Consider the following 14,966-nt stretch of genomic DNA (forward strand, 5'->3'; position numbering starts at 1 on the left):
CAGGCCCCCGTGGAGTGTCCTCTTTTTTCAGTGTTGAAATATGGTAACCCTAACCAAAAGGGGCCCGGTTACATGGCCAATGGCTTTCCTTCTACACAGATGCTAATTATCCCAGGTCACAAACTGAAAAGGATTTGACCAATGGTTAAACTGTTCAACATACAAGAAGCTACTATGGCTGGTTATAAAAGTTCCCTTTAAGCAGCCATCCCTGGATATAGCAGTAGGATCTGGAAATGGATACAACCCCCCAAGAGAGTGCACCATTTTTTAAAGCATTTTGTGTAGTACTGAAGCACCCTCAGTCTAAAAAAGTTAAGGAATAAACTTCCTCCAGGAGAGCATTTCTGTTTGCAGATGAACAAAGATCTCCACACCTAATATCTTTCTCAACTCTGCACCCTCAGGAAGCTGGGAGCATCTCACTAGACTGCCCCTAATCCCCCACCAGCCTGGGTAACAAATGAACAAGCTGGAAATCTGAACTTGAATTCCCAGAAAAACAGCTGATGTAGCATTCGCCCCCAGTAGCTACTGATACAAACTTGGTCTGTGGCATGAATAAAAAGCCAGATGTCTACTGAAGCCAGAGAGCACCATGGGATTGATTCCTACCAGCCCAATGATAACGAACATGATTTTAAACCCTTTCTCACATGTTAGTTTCATAACCATTGTCTTTTTCAAGAAGATACTCTTGGCAGACAGAGATGTCATGTGGTACAACAGTATCCATTTCTGAGAAGTGCAGAAACCAGATCTGCAGCTCCCTACAATCCTGCCCTTGTACAGTACAAGGAATCTCCATTAGTGTGTTGTCCCTAGTGCAGAGGCATCATTTACTACAGGCCAAGAGGGGCAGTTGCCCTCCCCAGACCTTGGTCTGCTCCCCTCCCCCTGACTTTTCATAGGTCTATATGCTCCATGATGTCTTCCACTTTTGGTTCACCTCATACTTTTCAGGATATACTATAATCACATATAATGTTCTTTATGCTGACAGCTTCCCCTCCCACCCGCCATTCTTCCCCACACAAGCATTTTTCTGAAATAATGCCCCTGCTGCAAGAACCTGGAGACACTGCAGGAAAGGACACTTGACTTTTTAGTGACGTCTACTGTTGTCAAGTGTATTTTAAACAAGGGCTTCACCTTTGGGGCAGTTTACCAAACTAAGACCTCATCTCTATCGGCCAGTGCCCACATTCGTCTGTGTCACTAACCCACCAGAGCTTGGATACTCTCATGATCATGAGAATAAGGTTTGGAGCAGCCCAAGCTCCATGTGGGTTAAAGCAGCACAGATGAATGGGCAGAAGGCGAGGTGATGTCCCAGAGCTGAGCACAGCTCCTCATCACTGAAGTTCTGTAGAGAGACGAAAACTTTATTAATTATTTTTACAATATCAATCCTACCTCTGTTCTTTTCACTTTCTTATAGCATACAGCTACTGATCGAGGAACCTGAAATGTCCTGCAAACCCTCATCCCACAGTGGGGAGGCAGGGCTGCTTGTAGCTAGGAATAAGGCAGACAGAACAATCTGTGAAATCCACACCATACTTATTCTGAGAGTTCAGCTCAACAGCGTGTGAATCAAGACACACAGGGAATTCACAAGGTTCTGCATAGCTGCGGAACATGTGAAGGTCAAAAATCACAATCAAAGACAAAGTAAATGTCGAATAACTTAGTTGGCTGGAATATGCCAAGAGAAACTTAAGATATGGACCTTCCAAAACTGTGAGGATGGGGGTGGGGAAGAGAGGTGTGAAGCCTAGACTACATCCACCACTACAGCAGGCAAGGAACACTAAAGCTAGACTGGATAAAGCACTGGAAACCATGCTTTAGGGAGTAATCTAGCACAGACCAGGAATTAACTAGATGACCTAATAGGTCTTTTCTGTGATTCCATTACAGCCAGATGGAGTTAATCCTCGATCAACTTAGAAGCCCAGTGAAAAAGAGGGTCCCATGAAAGAAAATGAGCTCTGAATTCTGGGAACTGGTGCCTCAGGACATGCCATGAGAGAAAAGACAATCCAGTTTCTTACCTTTGACCATAGTAACTCTCAAAGAATCGTTCCTTCCATAGCTCCACCTTCTTCTCCTTTTCAATCTCCTGACGTATTCTCAGTTGCATTTCTGGGGTGAATTCACCTGCAATACACAAAGAGGGATATCAGCAAGAAGGCCAATCAACAAGAAGAATTAGGCCAATTGCAATCATTAGAGACAGCCAGACTTCAGATCCCTGTCATTTTTTAGATAAACCAGTGCATTGGGAACTAGTTCAGCAAGGTTTCTTTTACAGACTATGTATTATTACAGATGTAACACAATGGCCTTGACTTGCAACTATTAGTTTACTCGTACTGTCTTTCAAGAGGGGATGTAAAACCAAGGTCTTGTGGTCATTTAAGAATCCTATGGCAGTATTTGCAGTTAATAGGGATTAAGCCTCAATGTCCTAACAAATTCCAGCTTGGGTACTTGCATTCTGCCTCTTTAAATTCCCCTTTCAATTTCAGCTATAAATAAAATTATTTTTTATTTCTTGTTCTAAACTATTGGGCAGTGTTGCTGGGTGCCATTACACCACTTTTGTAGTCCAGAAATGCCCAGTGAAATGGTCAATAACGTTATTTCATTTTCCAACTGTGCCTGTCATAAAAGTTAAAAACAAGCTATCAAAACACGTCAAGTAAACCTAAAAACCTTCCCACACCAGAATATACCCCTCCCTGTTACTCCCCCTCTGCCAGTCAAATCTTCCTCCCCACCCCAAAAAAAGGCTGGGAAAACAGCTGAGATTTGCAGTATTGTATGAAGCCAGACTCTGGCAGATCATGGGAAGGGAAGGAAATTTCTAAGCCAAGAACTCATAGATGCCAGACCACTTCCATTTAAGCCACAAAACTGTTAACTAAGGCTCCACAGAGGATCCTAGCTGCCATACTATTGCACTGTGAGAGCCACAGTTCTCTCAAATAGCCAAGACCCAATTCATTTAAGACTGTATAAATCAAAACCAATACTTTAACCTTCTTCTAGAAATCAATTGGCAGCCAGTGCAGATCACAGAGTAATGCTGTAATGTGCTCTCTGTGTGGAAAATAAACAGTTGGTTACCCTACAGTAACTGTGGTTCTTTGATACGCTGTAGTCTGTGTGGATCCCACTGTAGGTGCACATGTGCCTCATGTGTGAGATAGGAAACTTTTCAAAGCCGCATGTGCACCTTGGGCCTCCTCATGCTCCTGTACTTGAGCATTAAAGGCAGAGCAACTGCCAGCCTTCCTCAGGCCCCTGGCAACTCAAAGCCTGGGATTTCTGAGTACTCCAAAAAGCAGGGAAGAAGGGTGGGTCATGGGATCCACCCCGACTACAGCATCTCCAAGTATCACAGTTACTGTCGAGCCACGGTTCTCAAACTGTGGGTCAGGACCCCAAAGTGGGTTGCGACCCCATTTTAATGGGGTTGCCAGGGGTGGCTTAGACTTGCTGAAGCTCGAGCCCCACCGCCTGGGGCCAAAGCCGAAGTCTGAGGGCTTCAGCCCTAGGCAGCAAGGCTTAGGTTACAGGCCCCCTGCCTGGGGCTGAAGCCCTTGGGCTTTGTGTTTGGCCTCCTCGCCCAGGGCAGTGGGGCTCGGGCTTTGGCTGCCCCACCTAGCACGGTGGGGCTTGGGCACGCTCAGGCTTTGGTCCCCGTTCCTGGGGTCGTGTAGTAATTTTTGTTGTCAGAAGGGGGTCGCGGTGCAATGAAGTTTGAGAGCCCCTGCTATAGAGTGAGTAAGGGTTCGTTTTTCTTCAAGTGTGTGTCAGCATGGATCCCACTGTAGGTGACTGGCAAGTAGTATTCTCTCGGGATGGTGGGAATGAGAAGTATTAGCTGCATCAGTCAAACAGATTGGAATATTGCTCTGCCAAACTTGGCATCTGACCTAGCAGCTAAATCCTCAGATTGGCTGTTCTCTAAACCAATCAGATGAAGCTATATGATGGTGGTACACAAAGCATGTTTCTGCCACACTGTCATCCAGACAATGATGCACTGACATTCATAATTTTAGTACATCTTTGAAATGAAGCAATTGAGATAGAATGGTGCCTCACTTGCTTTGATAAACAACATCTCTGTATGCATTTAGAAGCAGTGGTCAGCATGCAGCCCAGGGGACAAATGAAGCTCACATGGTTCTGCAACGTGGCACATGGCTGCCCTTTTCTTCTGTATAAAAGTGTGGCTCACAGAAACTGCCAGTTCCAACTACAGTGTGGCTTGGATGAAGATGGAATGTTTCACTCTGCTTACCTATAGCCTCTGCAGGTTTGCACCTGTGTATAAATGAGTGAGCCACGTTTGGTCACCCCAGTTTAGTCCCTCTTTTCTAATGAGAACAGTGCATCTCCACTACCATCCCAGCACTTTACTTTTCAAGTATCTCTGCCTCATCTCACTCATCACCTCATCTCACTCATTATGTGCTGCACGTCACATTTTTTCAAAGGACAAGTCTCCAATAAAACCTCCTCTCTGCTCTGCAGTCTGGATAACCACTAGCTGGCACTTTGTCCTCACTGACCATTTTGAGTGCAGCTGTTTTCACCTGTTAAATCACTATAGGACTGGAATTTCTCCCTGAAATCTCCATTATGCATTCACTAAACACCTTTTATTTAACGTTTATAGAGAGTCTTTGATGATATTAATTAAAGAAACAGAAGAAAATATTAAGATGACTGGAAAATGGGTGAATAACATTCACTGTGTAGATGACAAAGTGCCGTTGGCTGATTCAGAAGAATGTCTGATGAAGTTGGTGGAGATTATGTATGAATATGGCAGAGTATGGTCTAGAACTGAATGTGGATAAGACATGGTGATATGCAAGAATCCTGGGAAAACATGCAAGATTCCAATGAATGACACAACTGTACAGCAAGTGAGATTATTGCTTTAGGATGCATCATTATAGAAGATGGAAGATTAGAAACTGAAATCAGCACCAAAACAGCAAGGGTGAGAGACATTCTGGAAGAATAAACATCTGATGAGAAGAGACATAAATCTGAAGATTAAAGTCCAGCTCCAAAAAACGTACATTTGGCCTGTGTTAAATTACTGCTGTGAAACACGGACATGCAAACAATTGATAATAAAGAAATTACAGTTCTTTGAATTATGGTGTTATAGAAGAATTCTAAAAATATCATGGATAAGCTGTGTAACCAACAAAAAGATATTGGAGATGATTGGAACTCAGCAAACACTAGTCAGAGATCTTATGAAAAGAAAGATTTGATTTGCAGAGCACATTTTAAGGGGTTCAGCGGGCAATGCACGTTTATGGGCACTGGAAAGGAAAGATGATGGCAGAAGAACACAAGCAGAAAAAGAAGACCTTGGGGGCAGACCGTGTGGTATCCTGGGAGGATCAAGAGGATTATTTACCCACAAAAAGATTAGAAGAGGATCATAACAAATGGGCTATCATGGCTGCAAACCTCCAGTAATGGAGATGCCACATAAGAAGAAACTCCTCAGAAGTTCACAGTTTACAGCTCCTTGCTTCCCAGGGCAAGAGACTCACCTTCTGACAACCTCTCCTTCCAGCCTTGGGCAGCTGAAGTGAAGAACTCATTGTTGAGTGCTGAGCCACTCATCTTCATCAAACCGTCTGCCCCAACCTGAGAGAAACAATAAAGCAAGCAAATGTTAACTCATTGAATACAGATTTAAGTGCCACGTACTGCCACCCGGGGATCAGAGGAGCAGATTCTGGTCCAAAGCTCACTGCTTGGACTGACAATGCCTCATGGCACTCCAAAGCTGCTCTTCTGATTGATCCAGGAGTAAAATTATTGTCCCCAGAAGGCCCTCCTTCACCTAAGTCTGGGTCCCGTAGAATCCTGGTGGATTTCTCTTGCCCTTCCACCTTCACCCCAATCCTCTACCCTCCCACTGCCACGCACACATACACAATAAAAACCCTGGACAAATGAGAATCACAGGACCCTACAGGAGACAGGGAGAAGCACAAGCTGATGCTTTACAAGTTGCACTACTCATAACATAAAAGAAGCATTACAACTACCTCTCAAAAGGCTTCTGCAGGTACACGCTGCCCTCCCTTCTAAATGATCACAGAGTAAACTCTGACTGCTGTCAAAAGCAGCAATGCTGGCAATTTCCAGGGGAAAACAAAAAGGCACACAAAGAGGAAGTCAGGGACATCAAAAGAAGCATTTTAAAAGTCAGTCGCATTGTTTACTTGTACTTTCCCGTCTGTCAGTCTCCATATATTGTTTCTGGTCTTAGACTGTGAGCTCCCTGCAGCAAGGACCATCTTTATGCTGTGTTTCTAAAGCGCCTACCACAATGGGGGCCTGGGCCACTAGGGCTCCTAGGTGCTATGAAAATACATATAATAAATAATAATAAAAGTGTCAAATGCGCAGAATCACAGCCATGGATATTTCAGACAGACCTGTGCCCAATGTGGGATGGGACAGTAAAGCCTATGAAATAACCAAGTAGAACAGCTATGCTTCAGTGCGGTGTGCAAAAAGAGAAAGTGTACTCTTGGCCAGTAGCTGTACACTTGCCACTGAGGGGAATGATAACGGGGTAACAGGAGAAGGTCTGGGGTTCTTTCGGCTCAATGTATCATAGAATTACAAGTCTCAGATATCAGAAACAAGCAAAAACCACACAGTTCCATAAATCAGAGCAGCTCACCAGGGGTCAATGGATGGTGGCGTTTGTTTCTTATACAAGATATAAACCTTGCTACTAGGTTCCTGGCACTCTAAATCTGCCAAGGCTCAAACAAAAGAGAGATTTAGGGCAAAGGGAAGAAGAATTATGCAGCAAGCTTTCAACAATGCAAGATTTGTTTCTTTAAGAGAAGCATTGTTTTCACTTAATGTCAGCATTTGTGATGTAGATAATTTAGTTTAAAACAATGGCAGTGACTAACAGTGGGTTTGCGTGGGACAGACTTACACTGAGTTCTACAATGAGGGGTAGCTGAGCAGCTGTGTTGTAACGATTTGCGAAAGCAGAGATCTTTCTTCTGCTGCAAGTACACGCTGCTCAACTGTATGGAGCAGAATCCCTCACCCTGGCCATGGCTTAGTATAAGTGCACTGTTGGTGTGGCTGGGTGTGGGGACATGCTTCTCTCAGCATCAGGTACCGGCAATTGCTGGAGGCCAGTTGGAGGGCTGGGTAGACCTTGGGTCATGTCTGGTAAAGCACACTTTTGGTATGTGCCTTTCTGCTGTCTACGAGCCCATTAGATAGTATTTTGATTTTCTGCACCAACACCCACACCATCCACTGGATCTCAGCCAAACACATGGAAGACAAGTGTGTGACCATGCAGATTTGGCACATCTATGGCTTTACCTCTTCCCTTCTCCAGTTTTCTAGTTTAAGCAACTTTCCTTCTCCAGTTTATAGAGCCTGCAAATTCTCTGAGGAGCAAAATAGCACTGAGAGTGGTGGGTAGTTCTAAGAAAATTACCACAGTATTATCTGAAATCTAAAATCCACCACTGGGGTCAGACAACATTTATTCAACTACTCAGAACTCTTTCCCAATCAAAGTCTGATTCAGCCCAGTGACTTGGCACGTAGAGTGAACTAGGTTGCACAAGCTAGAGCGTTGGTAAAACAAGATCACATTGCAGGAAGAAAAGGAATGCGGGGGAAGGAATCTGTGACTTTCTAGTGGGGTTGCCAACAGGAAAATGTGCATTGTTTGCTAGGGCACAAATTCTCAAGAGCCTAAGTGGGCCCAGGTTTTTAATCTACAAAAAATCATCCCAGCAGCCTCCCTGCCTAATATTCTTTGCACACTGAACACTTCAAAGGTAGAATTTTTAGGTTAGTCTACAGTTTACAGTGCAGGGCCCCTATGACTTTCTATGCAAAGAGGTCTAAAGGGTATTCCCCAATGTAGTCCCAGTGTTGTGCTTTTGGAGCTGGAGAAAGAGGAAGAAAAGACCTGCTAATATGTTACTCTAGAAGTCAGAGGGATATTGATTGTAAGTACTGCTGGAGGAAGTTACAAAATAGCATTTCAGCAGAGGCACTTTCTGAGGTTATAGTGAAACTAGACAATCTTTCCAAGCTGTAACCAAAAGGGCTCACAGTTCCCATTTGAAGGAAGATAAAGCAAGTTTACTAACAAACGAAGTTGGGGCACTGTACCCTGGGCATTTTATTATACTAAACTAGTAGTCAAGATAGTCTTGACTGGAGTCTCGTGAGGCTTGGGATAGAACGTGGGAAGATGGATTGGTTGGTTCATATGAAAGGGTGATGTTACTTTCAGTAGAAATTTTGGGTGCGGACATAGTGTGACCTTGTCTTCGGAGAATATTTTGTAGGGAGGATCGGCCATGAGAGCCCCATCTCACTTGTCTGGCAGAAGTAATAGTGACCAGAAAGGCCACTTTCATGAATGAATATAGGAGGGAACAGGTGGCTAGGGGTTCAAATGGTGGTCTGGCAAGGCATTTCAATAGCAGATTGAGGTCCCAGGCCTGAGTAGGTTGGCGAACCTCTGGGTACATGTTGTGGAGACCCACAAGGAAGCGTTTAGTAATGGAGTGCGTGAAGATCGAGGTCCTGTCAATCTCAGGATGGAATGCTGTGATGGCTGCGAGATGGACTTTGATCGAGCTCGTTGGTAAACCCGAACGTTTCAGTTCCAGTGGGTATTCCAACACTAATGGTATCGGTGTTGTGGAGGCCGTCAATTTTTTTTCTTGACACCAGGAGGAAATCTCTTCCATTTTGGAAGGTAAGTATTACCTGTGGTCACTTTCCTGCTGTTTAGTAATACGTGCTGAACTTGTTCCAAGCAGGCTAGTTCTCCATGATGGAACCATACAGGAGCCACGCTTGAATGTGGGGTTTCTCCAGATTTGGGTGCAGAGTGCGACCGTTGTTCTGAGACGACAAATTCGGGTGGTGAGAGAGATCAAGTAAGGGTACTATGCTTGCCTGGGCCAAGTCAGGACTATGAGGATGACTTTCGCCTTGTCTAGTCGTATCTTGTGTATCATGTGTGATATCAGGGGAATTGGTGGGAACATGTACATGAGTTTACATCCCATGTGATGAGGAAGGCGTTCCCCAGTGATCCTGCTCCCATTCGTGCTCTCAAGCAGAACATTGCGCATTTGTGGTTCATTGGGGAAATGAACAAGTCAATGAGGGGAGTGCCCCACCGGCAGAATATGGATAGCAGGACTCCTTCGTTCATTTCCCACTCGTGGTCTCGAGAGAAGTACCTGTTTAGCGTGTCTGCTGTCGCGTTCTGACAGCCAGGAAAATAGGAGGCCGAAATGGTTATGTTGTGGTGTATGCACCAGTTCCACAGTTTCATGGCTTTAGTGCAGAGTGAGTGAGACTGAGCGCCCCCTTGGTGACTGATGTAAAACATACAGGCGATGTTGTCAGTCATTATGCGAATTGATTTGTTCTTTATGTGAGGTAGGCAGTGTCTGCAAGCATTGCGGTCCGCGCATAGCTCTAGTAGGTTGATGTGTAACGGAGTCTCCACAAGAGACCATTTGCCTTGGACCGTGTGCTGACACATGTGGGCACCCCAACCTATCAGTTGTGATTACTATTGGTGGGGGTTCCTGTTGGAATGGGATACCCATGCATACATTTTCTGGTCTTGTCCACCAGTGTAGAGTCCAGGGCATGGGGTGGTACTGCAAGTCATTTGTGAGGCTGTACTTGCTGGTTATATATGCCAAGCTCAACCAGCCCTGTAGGCAGCGCATATGTAGTCTTGTGTGTCGTACCATGAACGCTGTGGCTGCCATGTGTCCTAGCAGTTGCAGGACAGTCTGAGCTGGTATTTGGGGGCTGACTCTTACCTCTGAGGTAAGGTCTGTCAGAGTTGCGAATCTGTTCAAGGGCAGGGATGCCTTGGCTTCTATGGCATCAAGATGTGCCTGGATGAAGTCCAGATGTTGGATAGTGATTAGAGTGGATTTTCATTTGTTTATCTGTAGCCCTAGATCCCTGAATAGCGTGATTGTTGTCTGGACTGTGCCCGGTGCTTCTTGTTGAGTTGGGCAATTGTCCAGGTAAGGGAAGTTCATTAGTCCCTGTTTGCGTAGATGTGCGCTACTACCGCTAGAGTTTGGGAGAAAACTCTTGGTGCAGTGGATAGGCTGAATGGCAGTACACTGTACTGGAAGTGTGTGTGTCCTACTGTGAAATGCAGGAATTTCCGGTGAGTAGGGTGTATGGTAATATGAAAATAAGCATCTTCGTGGTCGAGGGCTGAAAACCAGTCCTCCTTTTGCAGTATCATACTCAGTGTGACCATCTTGAACTTTTGAGAGCGTGTGGATGTACTCACATGCAGTCCTGACATAGACAGTAAGTGTGAGGAGAAGTGACAGAAAAGTGTCACTACATTTAAACAAAAAACAAGGGTTGGGTCAGTGTTCTAATGGCAGCAGTGCAATATAGGATATATTTGTGTCTTGAGGTTCCCAGGCTAACAAACATCTCAGGTTTCTCCCCAAAGACTCCATTTAGCAGAAGCAAGATCCTGACAGAGCTGTGGCCAGCTCTCCCCATCTGAAAAGATGAGTTGGTCCGACACATAGCTTTGAAGGGCGGGAGAGATTAAACGGAAAACTAGGGTGAAGGATGTTCTCTCACAATCTGAAAGTAGCACCTGGTAAACACTATAGCAAGTAAAAGCTCCCTCACATTGCAGAATCCAGAAATTCCAGTCCAGTCTCAGTTAAAAGCATTTTATTTGCTGTGTCATATCATCAGTCCATAGAGGGCTAGTACTGCACAGCAAGAGTTACTCTGGTTTCATTACAAGAGGCAGATAATGGTTCCCAGCTATTGTGACATATCACTAGTACTGGTACTTTAGTTTTCTGTGACTGGTACTCTCTAGGCTCCACTCCCTGCCTTATTGATGAGCCTCTGTGTTGGACTGTTCTCTTCCCCCATGGAGCTTGAGCTCTTCCAAAGCCTACCTCTCACTCACAAGTCAACGTGGCAGGTTAGATCATGCACAACTGAGTGGGACACAGCAAGCACATATTAGTCAGGCTGTGGAAACATGGTACCATGTCCTTACTCAGCCCCTGTGACGTTCCCCTGGTGTTATCTGGACCGGTGATCTGCTAGGTCACTCCAAACCTTGACTCTAGGAGCCAGACTTACCCTGCTCTGCTGTGAGAACCCCCACTCCTGGGCTGTTCACGCACAGCCTCTGGCATGTAAGTTGCTCCTTGGATTGTGCAACCGAATGACAAGCCAATACCTCCGGTCCCAGACACAATCCTAGGAACCTCCATCTTGCAGTATCCAGTTATGCCCACTGGACGCTGCAAACTTATATGAGCTCATCAATTTAACAAAGAAATTGATATGCACCAGGCTTCTTATCCCAAGGGGAGTCTCTGACATGCTTCAAACCAAACGCATTGCTTCAGGGAGAATAAACAAACAGATTTCTCAACTATAAAGATAGATATTAAGTCAGAGTGGTTACCAAAATAAAATAAAATATAAGCACACAGTCTAAACTCTCAACCCTATTAGACTGGGCAACATCTAGATTAAGCAGTTTTTCTCACCCGACTGGATATTGCAGTGCTTAATATACAGGTTTGTTTCTTAAACCTGGGCCAATCTCCCCTGTTGGAGGCTTGTCTTCTTCTCAGTGTCTTAGTTGCTAGCAGCGAAGGTGGGAGCAGGAGAAGGAGGGCACTGTATGTGTCCATTCTGTCTCTTTTATACCCTCAGTCCATGTGCTTGGGGAGCACAAGTCCAGGCATGTCTGGGGGGCATTGCTGAGTTTCTCCAAGCAAGGCTGAGCAATTCCCCTGGGGTGGCCTCATGCAGGTGAATCATTGCATTCTAGCTCCCTTGCTGGACAATGATTGCTGATGGGTTGTTTGACATCCCACCCGGGCGTTGGTTACTTGCCTTGCTGTTGCCTTTGAGGAGCTAATATCTGGCTGATTCCCCAACTTACAGCATGTTTTAGTGACAACCATACAACACAATTCTCATAACTTCATATGCATTAATGAGACATATATATGGATAGAGAAATGGCTTTCAGCATGATACCTTACAATGCATGCTTTATATGTAAGATCACGATTATATGAAAATGAGGAATATGGGGTTACAGTATGCTCCCCCCAGGTATAGAATGTCACAGCCCCTTCCTTGGAATGTGGCTGAATGCTGTTCTGGGCCAGCAGGGAATGTCAAATTCAACATGGCAAAACCTGAACTCCTCCTTTTTCCTTCGCTATCACTATTAACCACAGCAAATCTAGTGTCACCTTTCAGCCCCCTGCTTCCTCTAGCGGCCAGACTTGAACTAGAACTGTGTGAATAGCTGATTTTTTTGTTTGCTGACAATTCTGAAAAATCTTAAAAAAAAAAAAAAGTGGTTTGGGGTCAAATGAAACATTTTGTTTCAATTTTGAGCATTATTACTAATTTAAAACAAAATTAAATTGAAGAAAAATACAATAATTGAAACATTTCATTTTGAAAATGTGAAAAGAAAATGTTTCAGGTTAAAAAAGCAAAACAAAACAAAAAAACAGTAACTGACCTTCTGTAACTACTGTTTTTCGAGATGTGTTGCTCATTCCACGCTAGGTGTGCACATACTGCATGCATCGTTGCTGGAGATTTTGCCCTCAGTGGTATCCGTCAGGTCGGCTTTAGCGTCCTTTGATGTCATGTGCTTACACGCCAGTATAAAGGGGCCACCGGCCTCACACCCTCTCATTTCCTTCTTGCCAGCTTTCTCCGACAGAGGGGTAGGTAGGTGGATCGTGGAATGGACATGAGCAACACATCTCGAAGAACAACAGTTATGGATTGTCAGTAACTGTTTTTCCCTCTTCGAGTGCTTGCTGATGTCCATTCCACATTAGGTGACTCACAAGCAGTACCCAAGGAGGTGGGCTCACAATTCATGGACATGCGGACTGCAACACTGGTTCTCCTGAATCTGGTGTTGTCTTAAGCCTGTTGGGTGATGGTGAAGTGGAGAAGGTATGCACTGATGACCAGGATGTGGCCCTGCAGATGACTTGGATCAGAACTTGTGCCAGAAATGCTGCTGAAGAGGCCTGAGCTCTCATGGTCAAGATGGCCAGAAGTGGGATGTTTGCCTGCTTATAGCATGCCCAAGTACAGGAGTTTATCCAGGATGAGATTCTCTGGGCTGAAACCAATAGGCCTTTCATCCTCTCCGCTATTGCCACAAAGAGTTGCATGGATCTGCGGAATGGTTTAGTCCTCTTGATGTAGAAGGTGAAGGCACACCTAACATCCAATGAGTGAAGTTGCCGCTCTTCTGAATTCTTGTGAGGCTTTGGGAAGAAGACTTACATGAAAATGGCCTGGTTGCTATCGAACTGCAAAACCACCTTTGGCGGGAAGGCCGGATGGGGATGCAGTTGGACCTTGTCCTTAAAGAACACCATGTACGGGGGTTCTGCCGTAAGGGCCCTGATTTCAGAGACTCTTCTGGCTGAAGTAATCGCTACCAGAAAGGTGATCTTCCAGGAGAGAAGCAGCAGAAGGCACGATGCTAGCGGCTCAAAGGGAAGGCCTGAGTTTTGATAGGACCAGGTTTAAGTCCTATTGGGGGACTGGATCGTGAACTTGAGGGTAAAGTGTCTCCAATCCCTTAAGAAAGCAAAGTGTCATCTCGTAAGAGAAAACTGATCTACTGCCCACTGGCAGGTGGAAGGCCGAAACTGCTACTAGATGCACCTTGATAGATGTGAGGGCCAGACCTTGTTGTTTCAGATGGAGCAAATAGTCCAGAATAGACTGAATGGAAGATCGAGTCAGAGAAAAGCCTGGTTGGGATGACCATATTGAGAAACACTTCCACTTAGCAAGATAGGTAGCCCTAGTGGACGCCTTCCTACTACCCAACAAGACCTGTCCAACTTGTGCTGAACAGGCTTGCACCTCTGGGTTCAGCCATGTAACTTCCATGAAGTCAGGTGAAGGGACCCAAGCTTTGGATGGAGTAAATGGCCATGGTCTTGCAAAATCAGGTCTGGGCAGAGTGGGAGTGGGACTGGTAGCGGTAGCAGGGTGCTACTGATAAGTCTAGCAGCGTGCCAATCCAGTGTTGGCACGGCCATGCTGGGGCTATATGAATAACTCTCACCTCGTCCCGCTTGATTTTCAGAAGGACCTTGTGAACCAGAGGAACTGGACGAAATGTATAGAATAGGAGCTCTGTCCATGGAAGCAGGAAGGTGTCAGAAAGGGAGCCAGGGCTGTGCCCACACAGTGAGCAAAATGGAAGGCATTTCCAGTTCTGGTTGGTCGTAAACAGTCTACATGGGGAGATCCCCTTCTTTAGAAGATGACCCTGGTGATCTCTGGGTAAAGGTACCACTCGTGGTGAGAGGAGAAAGATCTGCTGAGGTGATCTGCCAGGGTGTTCCGGGCTCCTGGAAGATGTGAAGCCGAGGAGGTGGACAAAGTGCTTCACACAGAAGTCCCTCCTGACACAGGGCGGAGGAGCGTGCTCCTCCCTGCTTGTTGATGTAGAACGTGGCTGTGGTGTTGTCCGCCAGCACTTGTATTACCTTGCCTGTGATCTGGGGAAGGAACAGTTGGCAACCCAAGTGGACCATTCTGAGCTCCCTGATGTTTATGTGCAGGGAGAGCTCTTTCTGGGATCACAAGGCCTGAGTCCTGAGGTGATCGAGGTGGGCTCTCCAACCTAGGTCTGAAGTGTCTGACACTAGTGACACTGATGGCTGGGGGATAACAAAGGGAATGCCCACCATTACTGACCGGGGGGGTCCTTCCACCAGTCAAGGGAGGCAAGGACTGGGGCCAGAACAGTAAGCACCAATTCCAAGTGATGTCTGTTCGGAAAGTACACTGAAGCTAAC

General features: G+C 45.6%; 1 protein-coding gene across 2 annotated transcripts in view; it reads right to left on the bottom strand.

Annotated features, from left to right (window-relative positions):
* ASXL2 (ASXL transcriptional regulator 2) overlaps positions 1-14,966 on the bottom strand; it is a 227,632-nt gene that overhangs the window by 5,575 nt on the left and 207,091 nt on the right. For both annotated transcript variants that reach the window (XM_065401229.1, XM_065401231.1), the window contains 2 exons: positions 5,598-5,694; positions 2,058-2,163 (listed from right to left, as the gene is read on the bottom strand). In XM_065401229.1, the coding sequence (XP_065257301.1) occupies positions 2,058-2,163; positions 5,598-5,694 (203 nt within the window). The remainder of the gene's footprint in view (positions 1-2,057; positions 2,164-5,597; positions 5,695-14,966) is intronic.

This window comes from Emys orbicularis, chromosome 3, assembly GCF_028017835.1.
Source record: "Emys orbicularis isolate rEmyOrb1 chromosome 3, rEmyOrb1.hap1, whole genome shotgun sequence".
Taxonomy (NCBI): Eukaryota; Metazoa; Chordata; order Testudines; family Emydidae; genus Emys; species Emys orbicularis.